At 44.9% G+C, this 17362-nt stretch overlaps 2 protein-coding genes and 1 pseudogene across 4 annotated transcripts in view; all 3 read left to right on the forward strand.

The window, feature by feature from the left end:
- The window catches only part of LOC125101807 (DLA class I histocompatibility antigen, A9/A9 alpha chain-like), a 343654-nt gene that overhangs the window by 89258 nt on the left and 237034 nt on the right, over positions 1 to 17362 (forward strand). Inside the window, 1 exon segment of the mRNA XM_047732307.1 lies at positions 8153 to 8185. Within this exon segment, the coding sequence (XP_047588263.1) occupies positions 8153 to 8185 (33 nt within the window).
- Positions 2758 to 3918, forward strand: LOC125102522 (40S ribosomal protein S15a-like; annotated as a pseudogene).
- Positions 5429 to 17362, forward strand: part of LOC125101803 (DLA class I histocompatibility antigen, A9/A9 alpha chain-like) — a 249173-nt gene continuing 237239 nt past the window's right edge. For all 3 annotated transcript variants that reach the window (XM_047732292.1, XM_047732293.1, XM_047732291.1), the window contains exons 1-4: positions 5429 to 5588; positions 5872 to 6141; positions 6322 to 6597; positions 7203 to 7478. In XM_047732292.1, coding sequence (XP_047588248.1) covers positions 5525 to 5588; positions 5872 to 6141; positions 6322 to 6597; positions 7203 to 7478 — 886 coding nt within the window. In that variant the 5' untranslated portion in view covers positions 5429 to 5524. The remainder of the gene's footprint in view (positions 5589 to 5871; positions 6142 to 6321; positions 6598 to 7202; positions 7479 to 17362) is intronic.

Here is a 17362-nt window from a genome sequence, read left to right on the forward strand (position 1 = left end):
AATCTCCTAAAAGAATATGTATGTGTCACAATATAAGCGCATTTAAATTATGGAGATATTTTTCAAAAACACCTATTAAAAACTATATACCAGTGTTCACTCCCATCAACATTTATTTATTTTTTATTAAGATTTATTTATTTATTTGAGGGAGAGTATGAGTGGGTGGAGGGGCAGACAGAGAGAATCTCAAACAGACTCCCTGCTGAGTGCAGAGCCCTACTCAGGCCTGGATCTCATGACCCAAATGATCATGACCTAAGTCAGAATCACACGTGAGTCTGTTAACTGGCTGAGCCATCTAGGCGACCCTCCCATCAACTTTAGGATGGTGTGTTTTCCTGACCCTTCTATGGGGCACTCTCATCAGTTACTTTCATCTGTGTCAAGTTCATATATTCGAAGTTCTATTCCCATTTCTTAGTGCACATTCTCATTTTTGTTTTTGTTTACTTATTACAATATACTTGTTTGATATTTTGTTTCTTTCTTTCCAAATTGTTTTGTAATTATTTAATTCCTTTTTCTTTCATTTTCTCTCTTATAATGTGAGTACAGTTGACCCATAATGTTCCATTCCTTTCAGGTGTACAACCTAGTGATCTGCCATATAATCCAACAATTCCATTCTTGGGTATTTACCCAAAGTTATTGAAAACACCAATTCTATAGTTATGTTTTGAATAGGTTGTACCTATTTTAAAATATGGAATTGAAGAGAGAAGAGCCAGCAGCCCCCAATATCAGAAGCTGGTCTGACACTGATAGTTGGACTCAGTGGTCAGAAGCTGGAGAATGTCCACCACTTGGCCACATTCCTCTCCTGTGGGACATGAGTCAGTCACCTCACAAAACATCAGCATCAGACAAGGACACTCTGAAACCACAACTTCACTTTGTGTCATTACAGACAAAACAAGGCACTAAACAACCCACAGAATAACACACAACTCCCTGTGTCAGCCAATGTGAGCAATCGCTGCTTCTTTACCATGACTGCTCTCTCCTGACTCTGGTCTGGCCTGCCTGGAGAGGGGACTCACCGAGATGCTCAGCCATAGGATTTGCGTACATGTGGCTGACAACATGCAGTTGGGAGTGGACCCCACATCCATGGATCCTCTCCAAAACTCCCATTCAAAGCCCATGTCCCATAGGTTCTAACACCTTCATATTAAGATGTCCCACGGCCCCCAAAGGGGTGTGTTCTCTCTCACTGCAATAGGTAATAGATCCAACATGAATGCTCACAGGTCCTCCTGGTGGTCTTGGGCCCAACAATATTGAACCTTGTTACCCTTTTGTCTGTGAATATTCTTTTTCTGTTTTTACTTTGATCATGCACATGTGTTTGTATCTTTGTGAATGTGTGGATCACATGCTGAAATTTCATGTACTTCTTTATGGGTTTTCATCATTAGGCCATGCTTAGAGAATTCTTCATCCCAGACTTGTAAACATTTCATGTATATTTTCCCCTCAGTAGAAATGAAGAGCAGAGTGTTTTGAAGGAGAAGGGAAATGTAGAGAATTGTCTGAATTTGGGTAAAAGTATGGGGAGGAGAACACATAAAGTTTCTAAGGTGGTGGAATCTAAGATGTCCATCTTCTGCTTTGTGACTTTTACAAGTATGTACAGAGCCTACGAGGTATCTGTTATATGTGTGTTCAGTAAATCCTCTCACTTGGGCCCAGTGAAGACTTATGTGCCTGTTTAGGTTTACCAGCTGAATGCAAACAACACCAAGAAGACAGCCAAAGTAATAGAGACATCAGTTAGCTCCAGTAATGGGCTTTTTTCAACACTTATATGACCTTGATGTGATACATTATGTTTTGGTTAATGTCTGTACACTTTAGCTGTTATAATGCAAGTTAATTAAACTTTCATGCTGTATCTTAAGGATATGTCTCAGACCAACATAGACAACTTCATAACTTCCATTTAAAGGCAAATTTAATACACATACACCTATGAGTCACATAGTATCTTCTTTGAGGAAGATCCTGACAACTAAGAGTGTTCTAGGTACATCCTGTCTGAATAGTAGCTATGAGCCACTTATGGCTACTTAAATTCCTACTCATTTAAAACAATTAAAAATGCAACTGCTCAGCACACCAGCCCCATTTCAAGTGCCACCTGCATCTCAGGAACCACATGCATCTCATGGCCACCATAATGTACAGCGCGGATACAGAACAATTGCTTCTGCACAGACTGTAGTATTGGGTGGTACTACTCTCCATACTTTGTGAGTTTCAAGTCAGATGCATGAGACACATGTAAAGTGAAAAGACCGACATGATTTCTCTTACAGATGACATCAGATTTCTGTCTGGGATGTGAATACATATGAAGCTGATATGTCACAAAATCAAAGTCGGTTATGCCTGGGTCTGGGGCCTTCAGGGGCAAACTGTTTCCAGTTACAAAAGGGAAATCCCTGTCCCTCCACCTCCCTTCCCAGACTGGGAACCCTCTCTGCCATCACATTTCCAGGAGGTGAGGTCTCTTCTAGATGCACTCAGGGGCTAAAGTCAGAGCTGAGTTTTCAGAGGCAGGAAGAGCATCTCAGGGAAAAGGATTCTGCTGAGTGAGGAGGAGGCCAGGGCAGGACCAGCGGGAGACTCTCCCAGGGTTATTCAGAGCAGCTGTTCTCAAAGTGTGGTCTGGGGAACACCTGAAGTCACTGAGGCCCTTTCACAGAATCCATAAGGTTAAAACTGTTATAACATCACTTAGACATTTTCACCATGTTGACACTCACACTGAGGTAAAACTTAACAAGAATGGAGGTGATGGGTCCACAAGGCAATTGTTATTCTTCACCATTACTTGCTTTCATAAAAAAACAAAAACACTCTTTCTGCCAACTTTCTGATCCACATTAACAGTCACGTGAGTATCTTGGCGGATGCTCTCAAAAGCAGTCACTATGCCTAGAAGAGAGGCAAAAGTCAAGTCTTATTAGTCCATGCTCCAAAGTCATTGCCCAGTTTCTAACTGTGATGACGAAGCATGGTTTTGTTTTTTGTTTCTTTGTTTTTTGTTTTTTTTTTTTTTTCTGGTGCTTCCAACCATTTACTCATTTCTGTACCCAATGCATACAGTGCACTGACCTATGTGGGACCTCCTAGGATCCCCTGCAAAGCCATGGAAAGCACAAAACACACTGAAGGGAGATCCCTGAGCCCCAAAGAAAGGCATGAAACCTCACAGAGCTCTTCCCAGAAAATCTTCAACCTGACTGTGCCTTTCCAGAACAGTTTAGAGGGACACCGTAATTGGGCTGATGGCACCATAAATCTCAACTTCTCTCTATGTAACATATTTCACTTTTCCAGGTTAAAAGACAGTTAAGTGATGAGGAACTAGAAACACCAAGGTCTCAAAGTCTCCATTAGGAGTGAAGACATGGGGCAGCAGGTAGCTGTGAGGACAGATCCACAGCCCATGGAGGGTGTCAGGAGGAGGTTGCTGGGCCTGAGCTTAAAGCCTGGGGGAGGCACCTGGTGCTCACCAACCCAAAAGATGAAGCACGGTTACATTGGGAATTTGAAATCACTAATGATCACCGAGATGGAAACCTTGTTGAGAACCTCAAGGCCAAGTTAAACACGTGTGGAGCAGTCAGCCCCAGATTTGATGTACAACTGAAAGATCTACCAAAATGGCAGAAAAATCTGTTCCCTTCCCTCCAGTTTGGTTTCATTGTCCTGACAACCTCAGCTGGCATCATGGACCATGAAGAAGCAAGACGAAAACACACATGAGGGAAAATCCAGAGACTCTTTTTCTAGGGATGTAATACATACATGCAAATAAAATGACTCAGTGGAAAACAAAAAGAAGCTAACATCACATTAAACATCCCAGTTGAATCATCAAAAATTATTATCTTTACTAAATTATTCTCAAATCCATTTTTAAACATGTCTTACATGATATGTGAGATGGACAGTAGCACTTCTGCCACATCCCTAAGCTCCAAGGTAAATAATTCGTATGAAATTTGTATGAACTTAACTGATTAAGTGGTTTCATTTTTTTTTTCTCTACACAATGTCATTTTTACCTGAAGGAATGGATGACATAGAAACTTGTATTATTTAGACTGGGCAATTTGACAGGCAGTTTCTGGAAAATGAACAGGAATGTATCCATTCATGAATCAACTCACACAAGACAGCTGAGAATACTTGTTGCCTTGATCAAATGTAAGCTCTCAATTTTGGAAAACCTGTCATCCACCAACAAACCTGACAGGTTCTCACTACTGACAAATTTTTCTGTTGGGATTTGTGGTAATATTAAAACAAATGTGACTTTCCAATAATTCTTTTCAGTTTCAACACTGAAACACCTTTAAGATTTTAGTGAAACAACACATTACTTAAAAAAAAATTCATGCGTTAGTACAAGATCCATTCAGTGCACAAGATGGACCTGTGGAGTTTAATGTAAAAGAAAAGGAAATAGCCAATGATACTGTTTAGGTGCCACGTCACCAATAACCTTAGAGAAAGTACAACTTGTGTAGTGTGAATATAGTATCAAAGCTGAATATCTGAAAAGGTTATGAAACCTACTGTCTCCCATATCTGTGCAAGGCTGTAAATGTTTTTCATATACTTCACCCAAAACAATGCAATAAATGCAGAAGCAAATCTGAACATCTAATGGTTCAGGTAGTTAAGAAAAAGATTTGCAAAAATGCAAAGTATAACAAATCCAACTCTTCTCACTACTCGATTTGGGGGAACTAATTTTTCATAAAAACAGGATTGCTGTTTTCATGCCATGGGTTATTAATATGATTCTAAACGAATTATTATTATTATTATTTTTATCTTTCACTTTCTTAGAGATACAGAGTGAGCAGAGAGGAGCTGAGGGAGGAGAGAGAGAATCTTAAGCGGGCTCCAACGTCAGCCCTGAGACTGAGGTGGGCTTGATCTCACCACCTGAAATCAGGAGTTGCTGGCTTAGCTGACTGAACCACCCATGCGCCCTGATAAATTTTTTTAAACAGCCTTTTCCCTATTATGATCAATATTGATAGCTATAACCTACATTCACAAAATTATCGTTGGGGTCCTCAGTAATCCGTGAGACTGTAAAGATAACCTTCTAACAAAATGTTTCAGAATCACTGACACAGCTCCTGGGCCATGACTCAAGGAGACAATGTGACAGAGAGCACCCCGAGCAGTAGTTGAGGGGTCGATGTAAAGGCCGAGGTCCCTGTACCTGCCTCTCAAGGTCTCAGGCCCTAGCACCCTGTGTGGGGCCTGGAAGCCCAATGCTGGGGATTCCCCTTCTCCGCGGGTTTCACTTCTCCCTCTCACAACTTGTGTCACCTCCTCCTGCCTGGATACTCGTGATGCGGTCCCAGTTCGCACTCCCATTGGGTGTCGGGTTTCCGTCGAAGCCAGTCAGCGGAACACCGGTTCCGGGTTCTGAAGTCCTCCCCAGACCCGCGGAGACCCAGTAGCTCCTCAGACCTTGAGGGTCTGGACCATGGGGTCCCCAGTCCTCCTCCTGCTCCTGTCGGGGGCGCTGGCCGTGACCGAGACCTGGGCGGGTGAGTGCGGGGCGGGAGGAAAGGGCTCTGCGGGACCGGAGCGAGGGGACGCCCGGGCGGGGACGCGGAACCCTTGAGGAAGGCGCCTCTCCGCCGCCCCGGCCCCAGACCCCAGCCGCCTCCGGCCCCACCCCTGCCTGTGCTCCCCCGTCCCTCCCCGCCTCCGCCCTGCTCTCCCCCACTCGGTGCCCCCTTCCCCTACCCTCCCGGCCGCCTCCACCTGGGCCCCGGGCCCCGCGCCCGGAGGAGGGTCGGGCGGGGTCTCAGCCCCCCGCGCCCGCAGGCTCCCACTCCTTGAGGTATTTCGACACCGCGGTGTCCCGGCCCGGCCGCGGGGAGCCCCGCTTCATCTCCGTGGGCTACGTGGACGACACGCAGTTCGTGCGGTTCGACAGCGACTCTGCCAGTCGGAGGATGGAGCCGCGGACGCCGTGGGTGGAGCAGGAGGGGCCGGAGTATTGGGACCGGCAGACCCGGAACCTCAAGGACACCGCACAGAGTTTCCGAGTGAACCTGAACACCCTGCGGGGCTACTACAACCAGAGCGAGGCCGGTGAGCGACAGGGCCGGGTCCAGGTCACCACCCCCAGGGCCTATCCAGGTGTCGGCGTCCGAGCGCCACCCTGAGGCTGCGGGACCCACCAGTACCCCTGACCGGGAACAACCGCGGGAACTTACAGGCTGTTTTATTTTCTCTTTCGACTTAACCCCCTGCCTGTCGGGGCGAGGCCAGGGTCTCACACCATCCAGAGCATGTACGGCTGTGACGTGGGGCCCGATGGGCGCCTCCTCCGCGGGTACAGTCAGTTCGCCTACGACGGCGCGGATTACCTCACCCTGAACGAGGACCTGCGCTCCTGGACGGTGGCAGACACAGCGGCGCAGATCTCCTGGCGCAAGTGGGAGGCGGCGGGTGAGGCAGAGCATGAGAGGGACTACCTGGAGGGCACGTGCGTGGAGTGGCTCCTCAGGTACCTGGAGAACGGGAAGGAGACGCTGCTGCGCGTAGGTACTAGGGGCCGCGGGGCCTCCCTGATCTCCCCTCCCCTGGGGCTGGCTTCCTACCAGGAAGGGAAAATGGACTCAGTGGCGGAACACCGACCTCCTGCGGGTGGGGAGAGGGAGATCCCCCTGGGTGTTCAGGTTCCTACTAGAGAGTGACTCACCCAGAGGGCAGCTTTTCTCTAAGGACAACTGAGGAATACAGTCTCTCCCGGGAGGCAGGTGGGGACCATCCCTGCAATAACCCATCAGCGGTTCTCTTTGATCCTGGCAGCCACCCTGGGAACCATGGCTTAACATCTTAAGGCCTTTTTCTCCAGGGAGAACATCTTTGGAGGTCTGACTGGGTGTTTTGAGTCATTCACACCCCCGCCACATTCAGGACCATTAGTGTGCTCTCCCCCTTAAACCTACACCCTCCTATCCTGGACTCTCTCCCTGATTCTAGAACTTTCCAGGATTAGAATATCCCAAGGGCAGGGTTGGTGACTGGGTTTTGTGCTTCTTCCATCCGAACCAAAACCCAGTCCATCTCAAGATGGTCACGTGAATGCCGTTGCAGTGGCCTATAAAGGTAAGCCCAAGTGTGGATTCTCTGATTCTCTTCCTCAGAACCGCCCAACACACATGTTACTCGCCACCCCATCTCTGACCGTGCTGTCACGCTGAGGTGCTGGGCCCTGGACTTCTACCCTGCGGAGATCACCCTGACCTGGCAGCGAGATGGAGAGGACCTGACCCAGGACACAGAGCTTGTGGAGACCAGGCCTGCAGGAGATGGAACCTTCCAGAAGTGGGTGGCTGTGGTGGTGCCTTCTGGAGAGGAGCAGACATACACATGCCATGTGCAGCATGAGGGGCTGCCCAAGCCTGTCACCTTGAGATGGAGTAAGGAGGGTTTTGGGTAGAGCCTCTTCTCAGGGAAAGCAGAAGGCCTTCTAGAGAACTTCAGCAGGGCCAGGACACTTAACCGAACTCTGGACCCCTCACCTTTCCTCCATTTCCAGAGCCACCTCCTCCTACCAACCCCATCACATGGATCATTGCTGGTCTGGGTCTCCTGGGTCTCCTCATGGTCACTGCAGTGATTGGAGCTGTGATCTGGTGGAAGAAGTGCTCAGGTAAGGAATGGAGTGGGAGGATCTCAGGTTTCTTGTCCTGCTGGGGGCTTTCCTAGGTAGCAGACTGTCCTGCCTTGTTACTGGGAAGTACCACCCTCACAGATGAACTTCTCTGCTCTGGAACTGATCACGAACACTCACCCTGTAGTAAACACTTGGTGAAAATGAAGGACACATTTTTATCTTGTTAATTCTGGTGATGGGGACCTCATGCCCATCAGTCACAGGACAGAGAGGGAAAGGAAGTCCCTGCTGAGGACAGAATGCCAGCAAGTCAGGTGACCCAGTGATTCCTCACCTCATTTTTCATCTTTTCTGTCATGTCCTGGGTGTTCAGTTACAATTCTGGAAGTTCATTTAGAACTGGGTCTAGGAGCTTCCTCTAGGATCTCATGGCCCAGCCCTGTCCCAGACCTCTGACATGATATTTTTTCCTCACAGGAGAAAAAGGACCAGGCTACTCTCATGCTGCACGTAAGTATGGAGGGGTGATCCCTGAGACCCTGGGATAGTGTAGCCAGGACCCCATGGAGAGCTCACACACCCCATAGCTCCTCCTTTAGTCTCCTCTCCTGTGGGCTCTGACCACGTCCTGTTTGTTCTCTTTTAGGTAATGATAGTGCCCTGGGCTCTGATGTGTCTCTCATGGCTGCTAAAGGTGAGACCCTGGAGACCCTGACATGGGAAAGGGTTGGGACACTAGGGACACTTTGCTCATGAGGGGGGCTACTGAGATGTCCCCACTTATAGGACTGACCTCAATTTGTACATGATTTTTTTTCATAGTGTGAGACCAGCTGCCTTGTGGGGACTAAGAGATGGAAGATTTCTTCACACCCCCACTTGGTGACATCAGCAACCCCTGACTTCTCTTTGTCCAGAAGATGTCAGAATGTGTCTGTGTTCCTTTGAGCATATGTGAGGACATGAGTAGATTTGCCCACCAGACCGCTCCCTATTCTGATTTTATTCTCCTTTCTGATGTGCTTTCCTGTTCGAGCAGAGGCAGGCTGGACCATCTCCATCCCTGTCTTTATTTCATGTTGGGCTGAGTACAAATGACTTATTTCCGTATTGAAAATGAGAATCCAGACATGAGTTGTGTTTCCTAATTCTTCCATATGGGGTTGATTAGGTAATAAAAGAGGAGATTTGTAAAATTGAGACAGCAAATAAATGGAAGCACTGAGAACCTTCTAGAATCCATGCATTTACTGTGCTAAGTCTGTTGCGGGTGGGGTCAGAAGGCTGTGAGGACACGAGTGGGGTTGGGGCCTGTGCCCAGTGTGAGCTCAGTGACGTGCTCACTCCTCAGCTCGGTCATCTCTGTGCTCTGTGTTCTTTGCCCTTGTGTGGAAACTTGTATCATTAGGACCTGTGATCACAGGGACTTGGATATCACCTGTCACTGGGACCTTGTGCAGCAAGAGCTTTCTGTGACTGGGTCAGCCTCCCCTCGGCCCTGGGTTAGGTCATAGCCTCCATTCTGGAGTGGGCTTTTCTCATTGTTTCTCTTGAGCATCAGGCCGGCTCTTGCTCTTGTGTACAACTTCTTGTCCCATTCTCCCTGGGTGACCCTGTCAGTTATAGTAGCAGGTGTCCTTTGGGCTGTGTTCCCACAGGCCTAGGTTGTCCCCGGCACACAGGAGTCTCTGTAGTATGGAGAGATGAACTTTCAGATTCATCCATCTCTTCCCCACAATCTAGACCTGTTTTCTAGATTATTCTTAGGATTCTGGAGATAGAGGAGGAATCTGAACATTTCTCAGCCTTAATAAACATCAGTTAGTTTCTCTCTTGAGCTGCTCTGCCCTCTCTCCCCTACCCTTAGTTCAATGATCCTAGTGCTGGCTTGGAGCCAAGTTCATGGATTTATAAAGCAGAGTCTAATGTAGATCTCTTTGTTGTTGGAGAAAAGTGCCCAAAAAGCCTGAGTACAGTGTTTCTGGAGAGAGAACTCTGTGTGTTGTGCTGTGCAGGAGAGATGGTGTGGGGGGAGGGGCTGAGCAGAGAGAGGGAGGGGAGGGCAGCCCTGTGAGGGGAGAGAGACAGCACTGATGGTAAGTGGGTGCACGTGGGGTGGGAGCTGCCTCAGAACAGCTATGCCTGAGATTCATCTAGAAGATGGAGTCCTCTATCTGCTCATTCATTCACCTGATAATTGTGTGCCACATACAGGACATGCTATGTTTACATCTGGGCACCTGAGTGAGACTAAGAAGAAAGAAAATGTGCTGGTCTTATGGACAGTATGTTCTAGTGTAAGGGGCAGATTGTACACGACCGTCGAACAATGTGGGGACTGGGCCAGTGACCACCCCCATGAAGTCAGGAATGCAAATATAGCTTTTGACTCCCTCAAAGCATAACTAATAGCCTGGAAGCCTCATGGATAATGTGAAGAGTCACTTAACACATGTTTATGTTACATGCAGAAAACAGTCTTCTAACAATGAATGAAGCTGCAAAAATTAGAAATCACAAAGAAGAGAAAATGAATGAAGCTGCAAAAATTAGAAATCACAAAGAAGAGAAAATGCATGGATAGTACCTACTGTAAAAAAGTCCGCACACAGGTTAACATGCACCGTGCAACCAGTGTCATTCGGAGGTGAACTGTGTATTATGTAAGCGCAGTAATAAGGGAAGTGTTTAGGTTGGAAGTTGGCAGGCGCTGGAGGAAGAAGACCCAGTTAGCACCTGTGCTGGGATGGGGACGATGGCTTTTTTACTCCAGAGATCAGGGGAGCCTCACTGAGAAGGTGACCTCATCATGGACGTCTGAGGATATTAGAAGGCTTTTGAGTTTTCTTTGAGTGAGGAGTGGAGTTACCAGAATGAACAGATCAATGGGATTGACTTTCTAAGCAGCACCTGATTGCTGCTGTGAGAATCGAGAGGTGCAGGGTGAGTAATCAGTGGGGACAATGTAGGAAACCAGTGCTGTGACCCAGGAGGGGGATGTGGGATGTACATCTGGGGTTTGAGGAGGGAAGATATAGGAAATGTTTGGGTCTTGGATATTTACAGATGGACTTTGCAGCATTTCCTAACCACCAAATCTGGGTGGTGAGTAGGAGGAATCAAGGAGGGCATCCAGTATTTCAGACTGCAAGTAGAAATGGGGAGTGCCTTCCTTGGATATGGGGAAGATTCTTGAAGCAGGACATTGGGGGAAGCAGCATCACAGAAACCAGTTTGGGCATGTGGAATCTGAGATGTCCACTAGAAATGCACTGAGGTTGGCAGTTGGATACAGAGTGCAGGGGAGGAGAAATATCCGGATTAGAGAAATAGATTTGGGAGGAGACAGCCTATACATGATGATTAGAGCCTTCAGCAGAGATGAGGTCACCAACAGGGCGAGGGCCATAGAAGAGAAAGGAAAAGGACCAAACCCTGGATTCCTCAGGGCTAAGCAGGCTGATCAGAGCGCACACCCAGAGCGCACTGCACAGTCTAGTTCTGCATCTAGAAGGCACAGAGACCAGGGAAGCCAAGGCTTCAGTGTGCACAAGAATTTCCTGGACTGCGAAGATCTAGACAGTCTGGGGTAGAGTGTGAGATGCTGGGTTGATAACAAGGTTGGTGCTGCTGCTGCTGGTCTTCAGATCCCACACGGAGTAGCAAGCACAGGAAGCAGGATCCCCACATGGCCCTGCATCAGCCTCTCCTGTAGGGCTCATCATGTCAGTGATTCCTGGACCCACAGCCAACATTCTAAGCTGAGGGGGTCTGGGGAGAGGCCTGATTATTTGGTAACAAAGCCACAGGCAATCCTTTGACTCCACCAGATAGAGAAGCACTGAAGTCATCAATGAGAGCCCTCATTGTGGGAAGCGGTTTTACAGACACATTTAAATGTTTCTTTGTGGACGTCTGGGTGTTCCACTCTTAGTTTCAGCTCGGGTCATGACCTTGGGGTCATGAGAACTAGCCCATGTTGGGCGCTGCACCCAGTACAGAGTCTGCTTGAAACGTCTTCCCTCTCCCTCTACCCCTCCCTGTCTCTCTCGCGCATGCTCTCTCTCTCTCTCTGTCTCAAATAAATAAATAAAATCTTCAGATGTCTTTTTGTAGGAAGAAAAATGCAAGACATGCTGGGAGATGCATTTTTTTCTCTCCTGTAGGGCACAGCCAGGTGGCAGACTGAGGAAATTTTCATCTCAACATAAAAGGTCTGAGTTACCGAGAGTGTAGATCTTAAATTTCTGCATCACACAAAAGGAAATGGTAACTACGTGACATGATGCACGTGTTAGCTAACGTTATGGTTGTAATCAGTGTGCAGTACAGAAATGTATCAATCAGCAGGTTGTACCCTAAACTCACACAATGGTGTATGTCAATCATATCTCTATAAAGTTGGTAAAAGATGTCTGAAATCTTGCTCTTGGAAACTCTTCCCTATGTGGGTTTCTGACTCCTTGTGATACATACATACAGTTACAGAGAGACTTAGGGAAGAGAGAGAATATATAGGACCTTTTTTATTTCCAGAAAAGCCACAATACAGGCTTGAGACTACACAGCCAGAAGCTGAATCCACACTGGACCCTGGACGGAGACCCACAGACAACCAGCTACTGGGTATCGACACCACTGACTCTCCTGAGAGAGGCCACTGGACCCTGGGGCTGGGACTGCTATTGCTGCTGCCCCTGAGAGCTGCATGACATGACTGTGACACTCCTCAAACCCCCTGTGCCTAATGCATGGATACTTGCCCAGTGTTCCTGTCACATGTCCAGAGTCAGAGTCTGGCACGTGACTGTTGAAGCTTCATATCATGTCCAAGTGCTGGACTGTTTGGCAATATGGGTTCTCCTCTCTGTGGATGGAGGTGTCTGTGCCCCCAATAAGATTATTGATGTGTGGCATTCCTGCACATGGCAAGAGAGGTACCAGTTTGGGGAATAGACATTGGGAGCTAGGAATGGAAAAGAATGACAAATTTCCACATTTGGAGCCATGATCTGAGACTAAGACTTGATCTGGACACTGTAGGCACTCAAGTCTGCTTGGATGAGGATTGACTCATAAATAAACTCATCTTTCAACTTATTGATGGTTGTTATGGGCCCAGGTTTGTCCACTCCAGTCCCTACTCACAGATGAGTGTAATAGCATTGTTGGGTCATGAAGTGATTGCTCAACACGTCTTCTTCATCCTTTGTCTCTTCCTGGGATTAAAAACTCAGATCTGTGTCACTTCAGATGATCCTCATATACACACTGATATTTGATGTTTCTTTCTATATATACATATTTCTGGGGAGAGTATCCATAATTTCATCAGGTTTATGTGACTTCCACAAAAGTCTGAAAACCATTCCGTGTAGACACTGCCTATTTCACCTCTGGTCCACGAACAGCTAATGATCACAGTGTTTCAGCAGATCCAATGACGTGATATTCATCCTCATTTTTGTTTGGAAATAACCAGTCTCAGACAGGAGAAGTTAGAGATTTCTGGCTTATACTCACTTTCAACTTCTGTGTGTACTTTCTGTGGGCTGAGTAACACTTCCCTGACCAGGGCTGGCTCACAGGAGACACAGATCACCATTGGTTTAGGTGACTTACACTTTAGCACCAACTTGGGTGCCTAAAAAAGAGAAGAAATGAAAAATACTTACTGAGGATTCCATTTCCACCTATCAGTAGACCAAGGTTTAAGGCTGCCCCTCTCCATGTGAGGTGATGAGCATTGGTGTTATATGCAACTGATGAATTATTGAACTCTACATGTGAAACTAATGATGTACTCTGTTGGCTAATTGAATTTAAATAAAAAAATTTTTTAAGAAATAAAGCTGCCTCTTTTCCCAAAAATGAAAATGATAGAAAAAACATAAAATCACCCAAAAGTGTAGAACAATCAAGAGAAATATCAATTAGCCCAAAATTTAAATATGGGCTGTAAGCCCCAGAGAATAGTTGTTCTGATCCAGAGTATTTTTCAAATCTAGAAACTCTTAGCTTGGTTTCTCAAGCTCAGGAGCTTCACAGATAGGAGACAATGCCCAGAGCTGCTCCATGTGAGGAGCAGAAAAAACATCCTCTCCCTGAAAATCTGGGAACCTAAGATTCACGTCCTCAGAACAGGGTGACACAAATCAAATCTGTTCTATCTTCAAGTGCAAGAGCATTCTGAGGAAATTTGCCTTTGAGTCAGGAAAAAGTGAGCAAATAGCTATTTCAAAAATTTGCAGACACGGACTAACCCGTCTGTGATTTGTAGTCCAAATTTGCTTTCCAATTGGCCTTTGGGCCAAAATAACTTCATGTCATCAGCTTAGTTCATAATTGTCCTGGATTGGTGATGCCCCAAAATTTTAAGAAACAAATTTCTCTAGAGAAATCTCTATTTAACTTATGTGTCAAAAAACTTACACAGGGGCGCCTGGGTGGCTCAGTGGGTTAAGGCCTCTGCCTTCAGCTCAGGTCATGATCCCAGGTCCTGGGATCGAGCCCCGCATCGGGCTCTCTGCTCAGCAGGGAGCCTGCTTCCTCCCCTCTCTCTCTCTGCCTGCCTCTCTGCCTACTTGTGATCTCTCTCTCTCTCTCTGTCAAATAAATTAAAAAAAAAAAAATCTTAAAAAACTTACACAGAAAATTGCACAGAGGAAAATAAAGCAACTCATAGAAAGAAATTAAAGTTAAAATGAAAAAAAAACCTGTGATTAAGTAACTTTAGAATAATTGAGTAGCAAAAAGCTCATGAAACTTCAATATTGGAACTATAAGATGCAATATAAGAGGACCAGGATATGATACAAATATATAAACATACGTTATTTTAATATATATTATGGGTATGATATAAAGAAAAAAAAATCACAAAATTTAATATGTAGAAAACATGGCAAAAGCAAAAGCACCTCTTAAGAAAATAACTACAAAATAAAGTGATTAATGATTAAAAAATGAAAATATTACAGTTTATTCACTGAATAAGAAGTTATCAGTAAAAGAAGAATGAGTGGAGGGGCACCTGGGTGACTCAGCTGGTTAAGTATCAGCCTTCTACTCAGGTCATGACCCCAGGGTCCTGGGTCAAGCCCAGCTTCTGGCTCCCTGTTCAGCGGAAAGCCTTGTTTCTCTTTCCCCATCCCTCTGCTGCTCCCCTGCTTCTGCACTCTCTCTCTCTCTCCTCTCCCTTAAAGAAATAAAATCTTTTTGGGGCGCCTGGGTGGCTCAGAGGGTTAAGCCGCTGCCTTCGGCTCAGGTCATGATCCCAGGTCCTGGGTTCGAGCCCCGCATCGGGCTTTCTGCTCAGCAGGGAGCCTGCTTCCTCCTCTCTCTCTGCCTGCCTCTCTGCCTACTTGTGATTTCTCTCTGTCAAATAAATAAATAAAATCTTTAAAAAAAAAAAAAAAGAAATAAAATCTTTTTAAAAAGAGAGAGAGAAAAATGAGTGAGTCATGGAAAACTAAAAGCAAAAAAGTAAGACGGCGACATAAATCAACAGTGTCAATATTAACATTGCAAGTGAATGGCTTAAATAAGTCAAACAAAGTGCAGATTGTTAGACTGTCTAACAGTAGACGCACTTGATCTCAGTTACAAACAGATTAAACTCAAAGGGATGGAAAAAGTTATCTGTCTGTCTACAGTAGACGCACTTGATCTCAGTTACAAACAGATTATGCTGTCTACAGTAGACGCACTTGATCTCAGTTACAAACAGATTAAACTCAAAGGGATGGAAAAAGTTATCTCAGGCAAACAACCATAAGAAAGCTGGAGTGGATATACTCATTAGCCAAAAGGGACTTTATAGTAAGGGGGCGCCTGGGTGACTCAGTTGTTAAGAGTCTGCCTTTGGCTCAGGTCATGGTCCACTGAGCCCTCACACTGGGCTCCCTTCTCAGCGGGAAGCCTGCTTCTCCCCCTCTCTCTCCCCCTGCTTGTGTTCCCTCTCTCACTGTGTCTCTAACAAATAAATAAGATCTTTTTTAATAAAATTAAAAATAAAAATGCTAGTAAGATAAACAGGATCATTTTGTAATGATAAAATGGTCAAGTCATCAGAAAGATGAAAAAACTCTAAACATATATTCACCTAATAATTCAACACCCAACTTCTTGTAGCAAAACTGACAGAAACTGAGAAACAGACAGTATGACAATAATAGTTAAACTCAATATATCACTTTCAATAATGGATAGGACAACTATGCAGAGATCAATGAAGATAAAGAAGACTTGAACCATATTATAAAACAACAGTGTAAGTCTGACATGTATAGAACATTCCAGCCATGAACAGAATATACATTCATTTCAAATGTACATGGAGCTTTCTAGAAGATAAGCCATATGCTAGGCCATAAAAAAACTCATTGAATTTAAAGGGGTAAAAATAACGCAAATATCACAGTGGCATGACACCAGAAATAAATAACTGGAATGAATTTGGGAAACGCACAATATGCAGAATTAACACACTTCTACATAATCAAAGGGTCAAAGATATCAAAGTGGAAATCAGAAAATACTTTCAGATTAATAGAAATGAAGACAGAGCATACCAAACCCGAGGTGGTCTGACTAAAGCAGTGCTGAGGAAATATATAGTTGGAACTGCCTGTATGAAAAAGAAACATCTCCAATCAATTACCTGAACTTCCATATTAAGTCAAAAGAGGAAGAGGAGCAAACTAAAGCAAAAGGAGGCAAAGGGAAAGAAAAAAATAAAGATTAGAGCAGAAGTTAATGAAATAAAGAAAAGAGAATAAAATAACAGTATAGGAAACTAACTGAATCAAATGTGATCCTTTGAAAGATCAACCAAACTGACAAATCTTTAACTAGACTCACTAAAAAAGAGAGAGAGAGAGAGAGAGATGACCCACATTGCTGGGATCAGCAATGAAAGAAGTGATATTAGTACTGACCACACAGAAATAAAGAGAATTAGGAGATTATGATGCACAATTATATGCTAAAATATTAACTTGCCTTTATAAAATAGACAAAAACACAGAAAGACACAAATGACTAAAGCTGACTGACTGAAGAAGAAATAGACCATCTGAATGTACCTATAATGAGGTAGAACATAGAGTCAATTGTCAAATCTATTCCACATAAAAGCCCAGTTCCAAATGGCTTCACTTGCAAATTATACCATATGCTGAAAGAATAAATAACAATTCTTTACAAACCCTGCCCCCCAAAAAAGAGGAGGGAACCCAACTCATTCTATGAGGCTAGGATTATTCAGACACCAAACAGACAAAGATTATCACAAGACAAGAAAACTACAGACCAATATCTCTTATGAATGTACACACACATACATACACACAAAGATCTCAACAAAATGTAGCAAATCAAATCTAGCAACATATAGAGTTAAACCAACCTAATGAAATTTATTCCAGGAATGCAAGATTGGTTAAAAATCCTTACCAATCAAAGTAAAACATATATATGGTATATATTATATATTAATATACTGGAAATATACTAGGAGAAAAACATGCTTATCTTAACAGATGGACAAGAAGCATTTGACAAAATCGGACACCTTCTCATGATTAAAATCTCAACTACTAATAGAGGGAATTTCTTCAATCTGATGAAAGGCATTTATGAAAACCCTTACATCTTACCTAATGGTGAAAGACTGGTTGTTTTTTC

This window comes from Lutra lutra, chromosome 6, assembly GCF_902655055.1.
Source record: "Lutra lutra chromosome 6, mLutLut1.2, whole genome shotgun sequence".
In the NCBI taxonomy this organism is placed as follows: domain Eukaryota; kingdom Metazoa; phylum Chordata; class Mammalia; order Carnivora; family Mustelidae; genus Lutra; species Lutra lutra.